Genomic DNA, 12,684 nt, shown 5'->3' with positions numbered 1-12,684 from the left:
TGCCTGGCAGTCAGTTCACTTTTGGGGGAGGAGGTGCTGCTCTGCCTGCAGTGGGCGGAGCCTGGGGGGAGAGGAGCTGGGGTTATGGGGGGAGGTGGCTGCGGGAGGGGCCCAGAGCTTGGGCTGGGTGTGGGTGGAAGGACCGGACGGAAGTGGGGGGCACAGGACCGAATCTCCTTGTGCCCCTCCTTTCTGTCTCTTCATAGTCCCTCCCCAGGGGCCACAGCAACCTGGGGACAGCAGAGGCTGAGGTGACAGATGAGACACCTCTTCCCCCCCTGGGGATGTGTGGTGGGTGGTGGTGGGGTGAAGGTGCTGGCCCAGAGTACTTAACCTCCACCCCCACCTCCCTCGATGCAAGGCGCCAGTGGATCTGTCCTGTGTGCTGGGCCCCTCACCGCCACCTGTGGTCCTTATAGCAACCTCAGAAAGCAGGGTGTTGTCCACGAGCCCGGGCACAAGATGGAGATTGCCCGGCCCTGTGACTTCCTGCCTTGCTGAGGCCCCACCTTGGGCAGGTCCTCTGGGAAGAGTGTGGACAGGTGGCCAGCGACACAGACTCCCCCCTCATTCCTCTGGGTTCTGCACTGCTTCCTCAGGTGGTGGTTTGGGTTTTCTTTCCAGCCTCAGACTTCCTTCCTTCCCCAGCCAGCCAGCCCCGGATGTGGTGGCAGAATCACTAGGGTACCAACCTCAGCTGCCCCCACTACACAGACACACACACACCAGCAAGAGGGGCTCACCTTGTGACCCCACCCCAGCCATCCCCAGCAGACAGGTGGCCTGTATCTTTTGGGGTGCCTTTGGAGCCCACTAGGCTTTTAGTAATGGAAGCTGATGGTAGCACCTCGATAGGTGATCTTGGACTAGTCATTTTCTGCCTCACAGAGGGCCTGGCTTCCTGTATGTAAACTAGGGGGCAGCCACTCAAGTTATTATTAGCTGGAGGTGGGGGGGAGAGGATAGGCATCAATCTGCTTCTGAATGGGGGGGCCTTCTGTGACAGAGACAAAGCAGGCCCTTGCCCCATACTTGCAAAGTGACTGAATGAACGTTCTTACCCACAAACACCTGGTGTCTGGGGTTCCCACCCCTTTCTCTCTGCAAATAACAGCAACAGCCACCATTCACTGAAAGTTGTGTTTTCAGGCACCACCTTGCAGTCCTGTGAACCCCCACAAAGATGCTCTCAGGGCAGGCCTATCACTTAGAGAAACTGAGACGGAAGACATCCACCTCCACCTAAAGCCACACAGGAGGTGGTACAGTAACTCACCTGGATCACGAGCCTGCTTTGTCATGAGCTCCACCCAGGATGGAGCCTGGCCACGTACCGCACTCGAGGAAGCTTCATGGGTGCTGTGGTATCTTGCTCTCTCCCTCTGTCTCTATCTGAAAAAAGACTGCTGGAGCAGTAAAGTCCCAACGATGACAAAATGATATTGTGGAGAGAGAGCATGGAGGTGGCACAGTGTACAAAGCATTCAATCCCTGGCATTGCCTGTGCCAAAGTGATGCTTGGTTCTCTTCCGTTTCCCATAAATAAGTATTTGTAAAATAACAGACACAGGGATGGGGAAGATACATAATGACTATGCAAAAAATGACTTTCATCCCTGATACTCTAAAGTCCCAGGTTCAATCCCCAGCACCACCACAAGCCAAAGATGAGCAGTGCCCTGGTAAAAATAAGTAACAGACACGTGCACACTTCCCCTGGAGAACAATCGGTGGCGGTGTGTGCACCCCTGGGCCTTTGTCACCGTCCCCATGGAATTGGGAAAGGACAATAACCCATCTGGCCCTTCTCTGCACATTGCGAGCAGGATCCCTGGCACTCCAGCTCACTCTGAGCTCCTTGCCCAGGGAGTCCCAGTGCCCTGGAGGTGTCAGCACGGCCCCTGTGAAATGGGTTGGGGGCCCTCAGCAGCACACACACACACACCCCAACCCCAAGCAGGCATCTCTAGGAGCCAGCGCCAGAGGATGGAGGCCTGACACCTCCCCCCCACACACACACAACCCCTCACCACCACCATGGCTGGGCGGTGGGCGCCAGATGCAACCCGACCCCTTAAAGGGCCCTGCGCCTCCTCGCAACCCCCCCCCCCCAGCCCCGCGACCTGGAGTGAGGTGACAGGCCCGCCCCTCCCTCCCACTCCAGCTCCGAAAGAAGTTAACTTTCCAGGCTCAGGCACACTGGACTGGCAGGAGGCATTTAGGTCGACCTCCCTGCCCTCAACAAAAACTCCCCCCACCCTTCCCCCCCAAATCCCGGGCACCCCAACCCCCCGCCCGCTCTCCCTCCCCTTCCGTCCCGGGCCCCGGGGCGGGCACCGCCCTCTCTGACGTCACCAGAGCCGGCGCTGATTGGCCGGCGGGGCCGTCGCTCGGGACACTTCCTCCTGGGCCGCGGCGGCCGAGTAAAAGTTCGGAAGGGGGAGCCGAGCCGCGGGCGCCCGGATCCCTCCTCGCCCGCCTCGCCCGCCTCGCCCTCCTCGCCCCCGGCGGAGCCGCCGACAACGCCCCCTTCTCCGCGGCCCTGGCGGAACTTTCCTCCAACTTCCGAGGCCTGTGAGAGTCTCTTCTGATCACCCCGGCCCTCAGGATCCCCCTGCCCATCCCCGGGCCCGTCGGATCCCTGGGATCCACTAGATCCTTGACTCCGAGCCTCTTCTGCATCCCCAGGTCTGGTGAACCCCTCGACCCCTACCCCCTTCTTAATCGCGGCCTCTTTTTAACCGCATCTGCGGGTGCTGAAGCCCCTGCTCCCCCTTCCCTCTCTCTCTCTCTCTCTCTCTCTCTCTTTCTCTCTCGGGCGTCTTTGGAACCTGGATATTCTTCTGATCCCAGTGGCCCGACCTTCTGGATTTATAAAAATCTGATCTCTTGGAATTGCTCAGTCGCTAGCCCCTGCACACACACCCTCAAAAAAAAAAAAGAGAAAAGAACCCAATTTTTTTTTCCTTCTTTCTGATCATCTGTGACCCATGGATTCCGGACCGCCTGCTCCACTGCATTCCTTTTCTCATTTCCCAGGGCCTCTCCATCCGCAAGTTCCCGCCACCTGCTGGACTCGACTTCCCGGAGCCCCGGGATCCAAAGCCCCCGAGCCCGGCTTCCTGCAGCCTGATCCCGGGTGGGCGCCGGGCGGCGGGTCCCGGGCCTCCCCCGATGGCCGCCGCCCCCTCCCACCCCGCGGGGCTGCCGGGCTCGCCCGGGCCGGGGTCTCCTCCGCCCCCCGGCGGCTTCGAACTGCAGTCGCCGCCCCCGCTGCAGCCGCAGCTCCCGGCCCCGGGCCCCGGGGTCTCCTTCCACATCCAGATCGGGCTGACCCGCGAGTTCGTGTTGCTGCCCGCCGCGTCGGAGCTGGCCCACGTGAAGCAGCTGGCTTGCTCCATCGTGGACCAGAAGGTAGGAGCGCGGGGGCCACTCTGCACCCAGCCTGGGGAGCAATCTGGGTGACGGGGCTCGTCTAAGGAGAGAAGGGGGGGCGCTTCTAAGCCTTAAACCGCGGATGGCGAGGGACAGGGCACCCACCCCCAATGCCTCCTCACCTCACCTTGTCTGAGGGGAGGGGTGGGGTGCCCCAGGGGCCTCCCCAAATTGCTTGTCACTGCTTGTTGTTTTCTACAACTGGCAGAGAGGAAGGGAGGACCCCCCTCCCCCCCCCAGGTGTAAGAAGCCAGGAGGAAGGGGCAAGTGGGGGAAGCAGATGTGTGTGTGTGTGTGTGTGTGTGTGTGTGTGTGTGTGTGTGCACGCAGGGGGCCCTCATGGCCCAGCCCACCCCCCACCTCCCACCGCCCATTCGATGGAAACAGAAATTGAAGCTGCACAGGCCTTGGCGATCGGGTGACATGTGTGCCTGTGGGTGCCAGGGCAAGTGAGGTCTCAGAGCCCAGTCTCTGCCCTCCCCCAAGGCTGCCATGTGTACAGAGGGGCAGAGACCTCTTGGGAAATCCCAGCGGGGACTCTGTCCCCTTTCCTAATCACAGCCGCCCTACTCCCCAGGCCAGACACTAGTGTAAACAGTGTGGGCCTTCTCCCACCCCCACCCGTAATTGTGGACATGGCGGGAGGGAGCCAGATGGGCCTCTGTGACTGAATCCTGGTTCAGAACAGGGTGCTTCTCTGTAGCCAGAGATGGAGACTATAGAAAATAAAAGGTAAAATATTACAGTCCTAAAGTCTTGGAGCATTCAAGTGCTGTGTGAACTCCTCTAATGTTGAAGTGTTCACACTTTAGGACAGTAGGTTGTTAAAATATTCAAAACAGTAAAGTACCGGGGTCTTTGATTGACTGGGTTGTTAGTTAGCATCGTGAAGTGTTCAAATATGAGATTTCTAGGCTCAGGAGTTGGGGTTGAAATCCTTTATTTAGTGCCAAGATATTCAAATATTAACCTCTTAAATCTGTCAGATTCCCAGAACATTAAAATATCAGAGTAGTGAGCAGCTAGGTTGTTGAAATCCTAGCATGCAACCATAATAACACTGGCATCTAGAATGCATAAAAGCCCTACAGTGAGTGTGCATGTTAGAATCCCTGAATGTCCATATTCCAGAATCTTCTCAGCCTCCTGGAAATAAACTCTGGATTTCAGAGAAACATGGAGAATTGAGCCAACTCCCTCCTCCCCCTTAGAAGACAAGAAGTCTGAAGTTTAGAGAGAAAACTGAGGGAGGGGGAGGTGGTGTTGGGGGTATGTCAGAGATAAAGCACTTGACAGGTCCTCTCCTGTCTGGAGACAGGAACAGATAGGGGTGCCTTTACCCCAAACTAGCAGGTCCAACTCTTGAGGAAAATAGACAGGGGTGGGGTGGGGTGGTGGAGACAGAGGGAAGGAAGACTGTTCCCTGGGTGAAACTCTTTGCCCAACGCCCAGGTCTTCAGCCAACACACGGGGTGTATGTGTGTGTGGGGGTATATTTTCTACTCTCCTTCCAGGTGTGTGTGGGGGGGACGTGGGGCCCCTTTCTTTCCTTCTCCACTGCCCCACCTGGCTAGTTTCACTTTCAGTTCTATCAGGTTTCATTTCCTGCCCCCCCATCCCTAACTGGGGATCCTGACACCTGGGCACTGGGTGGGGGGCACCTGCAGTTTGCTCAGTCCTGAACCTTCCCTTAACCCTCCCCACCCCCACCCCAGTCTCTTAACTCCCCTGCCCCAAGGCTGGGCCTAGAGCCAGGTAACCGAGACAATAGATCCAGGAAGGAAGCTGGGGCTGTGGGGCGGGGTGCTCATTCACCCCCCCTCCCCATCTCCAGAATATTCTAGGTGTCTAGCAGCCCCCTGCCCCGTCTCACAGTACAGCATAGTGAAACTCGCTGGCTGCCTTGCCCCCTTGGCCTCCTGACAGGGATCTGGGAGCCTGCTGGCCGGAAGCGAGGGGCTGTGGGGGCTGTGGGGTCTGAGTTTCCGGGGGAAACAGCTGGCCCTGCCCCAGGAGGGCTCCAGAAGGCGGCTCTGAGCTTTTCCATCACCTCCTCCCCACCATCCCCAGTTCCCTGAGTGTGGCTTCTACGGTCTTTACGACAAGATCCTGCTCTTCAAACATGACCCCTCTTCGGCTAACCTCCTGCAGCTGGTGCGCTCCGCCGGAGACATCCAGGAGGGCGACCTGGTGGAGGTGGTGTTGTCTGGTGAGAGTCCCCGGTGTCTGGGGGTGGGGCCTTTATGAGGTGGGACCTCCACAGCAGGGGAGGCCCAGAAACCTGCTTCCTAGGGGCCACTGCTGGAGGAGTGACTTAAGGATAGAGCTCAGGGCTTGCAGCTGTGAGGGCTGGGGCCCAGTCCCCAACACTTGCTTATAAAACACATTTTTCTCTTTTTTCTTTTTAATTCGATAGGATAGAGAGAAATTGAAAGAGGACGGGGAGATAGAGGCAGAGAAAGATAGGCATCTGCACACCTGCTTCAACACTTGTGAAATGGACCCCCAGCAGGTGGGGAGCAGGGGCTTGAACCTGGGTCCTTGAGCTTGGTAATATGTACGCCTAACCTGGTGTGCCACCACCCTCCCCCTAAAATACATCTTTTTTGGGGGGGAAGTTTAGGGCTAAAGGTTCTTTGCCTCGAAGCTAGGAAAAGTGGAGAGCCTTGTTTGGGGAAGGATGGAGTTTAAAGGAGGGCACTTTCTTCTCTCTTTCAAGGTGATGCTGTAAGACCAATCAGCTTCTTGTTTTTTATATCTTATGTATTTATTTGAGAGAGAAAGGAGAAAGAGAGAGAGAGAGAGAGACCTGCAGTACTGCTTTACTGCTCATGAAGCTTCCTCCCTGAAGGTGGGGAGTGGGGGATGGCTGGGGGGGGTTGGATCTGGGTCCTTACACACTGTAATGTGTCTGCTCAACCCTGTGGGCCACCTCCTGGTCCTGTGAAGGGCACTTGCTGGGGACTAGTTCTCCACCACGATGCTGGTAGCATGGCGTACATGCTTTGGAAAGTCACTTTGTTTTACACATATGATTTCTTCCTTTTCTTTTAGAGCACTGCTCAACTCTGTTTTATGGTGGTGCAAGGGATTATGGATTTTGGAGCCTCATGAATGAATCTGTTTGCATAACTATTATGCTATCTACCCCCTCCCAGATTTTTTTTTTCTAACCACCAGAGTTATCTCTGAGGTTCCCTGCCTGATGGACTTTTACTATGTTATTTATTTATTTATTTATTTATTTATTTCTCTGCTCAGCTCTGGGTTGTAGTGGTGCTGGGGATTGAAACAGGGACCTCAGAGCCTCAGACATGCAGAACCAGCTTCATGCATATAATTTTAAAATATTAATTTTACTTAATTCATGAGAGCTAGGAAAAAAAAAGAGATTGGGTAGAGATCACTCTGGCAAGCATATTGGAGGGGGACCAAACTTGGGACCTCATGCCTGCATGTCCAGAGCTCTACCATTGTACTACCCTCCTGCCACTGAACTGGTGTGTGTGGGTGTGTGTGTGATTTTACTGCTCTGGGCCGTTTTTTTTTTTTTCCCTTATCAATTCATGGGGGCAGGGAATAATGATTTACAAGACAGTTGTTGTCACATGTGTACAGTTTCTTTAGACGTTTATTGACATGGAGGGGAGAGGATCAGAGCATTACCCTGACACAAGGGATGCTGGGGATTGAACTCATGCTTAAGGGTCCAACATTTCACCCACTGCACCCACCTCCCAAGCTGCGTGCACAGTTTACCTTCTTTCTCTCTCTCTCACCTTTATTTATTATATAGAGACAGCCAGAAATCTAGAGGGTAGAGAGAGATAGGAAGGAGAGAGACAGAGAGACACCTGCAGCACTGCTTCACCACTTGCAAAGCTTTCCCTCTGCAGGTGGAGACTTGGGGCTCAAACCCGGGTCCTTGTGCACTGTAACATGTGCGCCACCACCCAGCCTCTCCTTTCTACCTACCTTTCTTTCTTTCCTTTCTAGAGAGAGACAGTGAAGAAGCAAAAGCAAGGCAGAGAGAGTGAAATAGACCATAGCGGTTTAATGTGATGGAGGCAGGACTCAAACATGGGCTGTACACACGGCAGAGCAGCAGCACACTATGCAAGTGAGCTGTTTCACTGGCCCTGGGTGCAGTGTCTTAGCACCCGTACCGGCTATCTGCACACCACTCCCACCAATAGATACCTTCCTCCACTATAGCCCAACAGCCTTTCTGAACCACTTGTTCGTTCAAATAGAGGAAAGACAGCACAGCTCCAGACCTTCCTCTGTTACCATATCATGTCCCATGTAGTAGTTCTTTTTCTTCTTCTTCTTCTTCTTTTTTTTTTAAAGATTTTTTAAAATTTTATTTATTTATTTATTTTCCCTTTTGTTGCTCTTGTTGTCTTTTTTTATTGTTGTTGTAGTTATTATTGTTGTTGTTATTGATGTGGTTGTTATTGGATAGAACAGAGAGAAATGGAGAGAGGAGGGGAAGACAGAGGGGGGAGAGAAAGATAGACACCTACAGACCTGCTTCACCGCCTGTGAAGTGACTCCCCTGCAGGTGGGGAGCCGGGGGCTGGAACCCGGATCCTTAACGCCGGTCCTTGCGCTTTGCGCCACCTGCGCTTAACCCACTGCGCTACCGCCCGACTCCCCCCTTCTTCTTCTTTTTTGTCACCAGGATTATCACTGAGACTCAGGGCCTACATGTCAACTCCAATACTCCCAGCAGCCTCTTTCTTTTCTTTCTTCTTTTTAAAAGATTTTTTTAACTTTATTTAATTTGATAGGATAAAGAGAATTTGAGAGAGAGAACGGAGAGACCAGCAGTACTGTTTCAAGGCTTGTGAAGCTTCCCCTCTGTGGGTGGGGACGCTGGGGACTTGGACCTTGGTCTTTGCACATGGTAATATCTGTGCTCAACTGAGTGTACCACTGCCAGGCCCCTTCCTTTCTTTTCTGACAGAGACACAGAAAATTAGGAATATTTATATCTTTTGTAAAAAATTTATTTTCCCTTTTGTTACCCTTGTTTTTATCGTTGTTGTAGTTATTGTTGTTATTGATGTCGTCTTTGTTAAATAGGACAGAGAGAAGTGGAGAGTGGAGGGGAAGACAGAGAGGGAGAGAGAAAGATAGACACCTGCAGACCTGCTTCATCGCCTGTGAAGCGACTCCCCTGCAGGTGGGGAGCCAGGGGCTCAAACCAGGATCCTTATGCTGGTCCTTGTGCTTTGTGCCATGTGTGCTTAGCCTATTGCACTACCGCTTGACTCCCTATATATATCTTTATATCATTTTGGTTTCATCCCTAAAGCCAGTTTTGTTCATGTAGGTGTCTCTTTTACAGTTACATTTGGCATCTAAGCTATGGCCACCTGCTGGGAGATAGCTCACCTGGTAGAGTGCACACTTTATCTTGCTGGAGGGACCATGTTCAAGCCCCTGTCCACTACATGGTAGGAGCCCCTGCACTGGGAAACCTTACAAGAGATGGAGGGAGTGGTACTATATTGTCTCTCCTTCTCTTGGTCTCTATTTAAAAATAAATAAATAAAAGTAGTAATAGTCCTGGAAGAGTGGTGGAATCATGCAGCCATGGAGCCCCAGCCATACATACCCTGATGGCCAAAAAAAAAAAATAGCTAACTTGGATAGTGTGCTGCTTTGCTATGTGCACAACCCTGGTTCAAGCCCAGCCTCCTCCATCCTCCAGCCCCCGGCACAGGGGTTTTGCCAGGCGACAGAACCAGGGTTTGTACGCAGTGTAGTAGTGTGTGTGTGTGTGTGTGTGTGTGTGTGTGTGTGTGTGTGTGTGTGTGCGCGCGCGCGCGCGCGCGCGCGCGCGCTTGCAAATGAAAAAAAGAAAAGAACAAAATTTGAGCATCAAGGAATGTGAGAAACCCAGGAATACGGGAGCTGGAACAACTGCCACTTTCCCCGGGCTCAACCACTTGGCCCTCCTCCCCTTGCCATCTGCAGCCTCAGCCACCTTCGAAGATTTCCAGATCCGGCCGCACGCTCTCACGGTGCACTCGTACCGCGCCCCGGCATTCTGCGACCACTGCGGGGAGATGCTGTTCGGCCTGGTGCGCCAGGGCCTCAAGTGCGATGGTGAGGGGCGTGGCCTTGACCTGGGGCTGAGTGGGCGTGGCCAGCAGGGTTCCCGGGTGGGTGGTGGGCGTGGCGGAAGGTGGGGCTTGAGCAGAGGGCGTGGTTATGAGGGAATTTCTCATAAGGCCCCCAAGGAGTAAGCATAGCTTATTAGTATCTACTGATACTTATCCACATAGCTTATCCACAAGAGCAGAGCCAGTAATATATACATATATATCTTTTTTATAAAGTATATATGAATATGTATTTTTTAATTGAAACAATTAAAATTTTTTATCAGAGATAGAGAAAGGGGAAATAGAGACACCTGCAGACCTACCTCCTTGCTTGTGAAGCTTACGCTCAGCAGGTGATGACCGGGAGACTTGAGTCCAGGTATTTGCACATGCCAGAGATTAAACCAAGAACCTCAGTCATGAAAATCCAATGCTCTACCTACCAGTCAATCTATTTCCCCAACCTCTAGGAGATACATATTAAGGGATGAGGGCGGGGGTGGGGGGAGGGTGGGAGAATTAGCTTGTAGGATTGTGAGAGTTGGCTCAGCAGCCCTGAAATCTTAGGGTGACCCCCAGGAAGGGCCAACTGGAACCCTCAGGCCAGAGCTGAACCTGCTAACCACAGGGGCAATGCCTTCATCTAAGAAATAGCAGCCCTGTGGGGGTTGGGCGGTAGTGCAGCGGGCTAAGCGCATGTGGTGCAAAGCGTAAGGACTGGACCGGCGTAAGGATCCCGGTTGGAGCCCTGAGCTCCTCACCTTCAAGGGAGTTGCTTCACAGGCGGTGAAGCAGGTCTGTAGGTGTCTCTCTTTTTCTCCCCCTCTCTGTCTTCCCCTCCACTTTCCATTTCTCCCTGTCGTATCCAACAACAACGATAACAACAACAATAATAACTACAACAATAAAACAAGAGCAATAAAAGGGAAAATAAATAAGAAGAAAAAGAAAAAGAAATAGCAGCCCTGCAGTTTAAACTTGTCAACCTGTTGAGACTGAGATGGGCCCATTCAGATTAACTAGGAGAATGCTCCTCACTTGAGGTCAACTGACTGTGGATCCCGCCTACAGATTAGAGTTTGAGGGTGTTAAGTCAGCCAAATTGGTTCATGAAAGTGACTATCCAGCTCCACCCCTGTCAATTTAACACCTCCTTCTGCTTGAGTTGCCATAACAAAATACCACACATGGGGTGGCAACAGACATTTTCTCAGAGTTAGGGAAAGATCCAGATTAGGGTTCCAACAGGGTCAGTTCCAAGGGAACAAACACTTCCTGATTTATGGACTCTGCTAATGTGTGGGTGGAGGGGGAGTGACTGCTGATGTCTCTTCTAGAGGGAACCCAGTTGCCTCAGACCAGGGCCTCATTTAATCTTCATTTTCTCCTTAGAAGCCCAATTATTTTATTTTATTTTTAAAAGATTTTATTTATTTACTAATGAGGAAGATAGTAGGAGAGAGAGAAAGAACCAGATATCACTCTGGTACATGTGCTGCTGGGAATTGAACTTGGGACCTCATGCTTGAGAATCCAACGCTTTATCCATGGCACCACCTCCCAGACCACCCAAATTTTATTTTTTTTATTTAAAAATTTTTTTATTATCTTTATTTATTGGATAGAGACAGCCAGAAATCAAGAGGGAAGGGGGCAGTAGAGAGGGAGAAACAGAGACACCTGCAGCTTTGCTTCACCACTTGTGAAGCTTCCCCCCTGCAGGTGGGGACTGGGGGCTTGAACCCGGGTCCTTGAGCATTGTAGTAGGAGCGCTCAACCAGGTGCGCTACCACATGGCCGCCTCCAAATTTTATTTTTTTAAAGGCCCCATTTCTTTATTTTGGATAGAGACAAAGGGAAATTGAGAGATGAGGGGGAGATAGAGAGAAAGACACCTGCAGACCACAGACCTGTTTCACCACTCATAAAACTTCCACCCTGCAGGTGGGAAGCACATCTCATTTCATTTATTTATTCTTTTTAAAAAATTTGTATATTTATTTTCCCTTTTGTTGCTTTTGTTTTTATTGTTGTAGTTGTTATTACTGTTGTTATTGATGTCGTCATTGTTGGATAGGACACAGAGAAATCGAGAGAGATGGGTAAGACAGAGGGGGAGAGAAAGAGAGACACCTGCAGACCTGCTTCACTGCCTGTGAAGTGACTCCCCTGTAGGTGGGGAGCCGGGGGCTCGAATTGGGATCCTTAGGCCGGTCCTTATGCCTCACACCACGTGTGCTTAACCTGCTGCCCAACTCCCTATTTATTCTTATTGCCACCAGGGTTAACTCTGGGGCTCAGTGCTGGCACTATGAATCCAGGGCTCTTAGCAGCCATTTTTTTCCTCTTTTTTTTTTTTTCCCCTATTTTATTTTTACTTAATGGGACAGAGAGAAATTGAGAGGAAGGGGAGATAGAGAGGGAGAAAGATGGACACCTGGAGATCTGCTTCACCGCACGTGAAATGTCCTCCCTGCAGGTGGGGAGTGGGGCCTTCGTGAGGGGTGAAACAGTGCTATAGGTGTTTCTCTCCCTATCTCACCCTTCTCGATTTCTGCCTGTCTCTCCAATAAATAAATAAAGATAATTAATTAAAAATAGGCCTACAGGGCTGGAGAAATAGCATAATGGAATTAAGCAAAAAAAGACTGTCATACCTGAGGGTCTAAGATTACAGGTTCAATTCCCAGCTCCACCATAAGCCAGAGCTGAGTAGTGCTCTGGTTTACAAATTTTAAAAAGGGGGGAGTTGGTGGTAGCGCAGAGGGTTATGGCACATGATGGGAAGTACAAGGACCAGCGCAAGCATCCTGGTTCTAACCCCCGGCTCCTTACCTGTGTGTGTGGGGGGTGAAACAGGTCTGCAGGTTTCTGCCTTTCTCTCCCCTTCTCTTTCTTCACCTCCTCTCTCGATTTCTCTCTGTCCTGTCCAACAACAACGACAGCAATGACAACAATAATAATAACAATAAACAACAAGGGCAACAAAAAGGGGAAAAAAACGGCCTCCAGGAGCAGTGGATTCATAGTGCAGGCACTGAGCCCAAGCAATAACCTTGAAGGCAAAAAAGAAAGAAAGGGGAGGGTGAGTTGTATGGAGATGTAATGAATGCACTGTAAAGCATTAAGCCCC

The 12,684-nt window shown here is 51.9% G+C and overlaps 1 protein-coding gene across 3 annotated transcripts in view; it reads left to right on the top strand.

Annotated features, from left to right (window-relative positions):
* Positions 1-2,374: 2,374 nt before the first annotated feature.
* The window catches only part of PRKD2 (protein kinase D2), a 34,675-nt gene continuing 24,365 nt past the window's right edge, over positions 2,375-12,684 (top strand). Inside the window, exons 1-4 of one of the 3 annotated variants that reach the window (XM_060186105.1) lie at positions 2,375-2,688; positions 3,040-3,414; positions 5,587-5,644; positions 9,421-9,552. In XM_060186105.1, coding sequence (XP_060042088.1) covers positions 3,175-3,414; positions 5,587-5,644; positions 9,421-9,552 — 430 coding nt within the window. In that variant the 5' untranslated portion in view covers positions 2,375-2,688; positions 3,040-3,174. Of the gene's footprint in view, positions 2,689-3,039; positions 3,415-5,505; positions 5,645-8,799; positions 8,898-9,420; positions 9,553-12,684 lie in introns of those variants that run through there. The other 2 variants (XM_016192166.2, XM_060186106.1) reach the window with 2 other exon arrangements.

The sequence above is a fragment of the Erinaceus europaeus genome, chromosome 2 (genome assembly GCF_950295315.1).
Source record: "Erinaceus europaeus chromosome 2, mEriEur2.1, whole genome shotgun sequence".
NCBI classification, from domain to species: Eukaryota; Metazoa; Chordata; class Mammalia; order Eulipotyphla; family Erinaceidae; genus Erinaceus; species Erinaceus europaeus.
The sequence above is the reverse complement of the archived record's forward strand: the minus strand, read 5'-3'. Positions and strand labels throughout refer to the sequence as shown.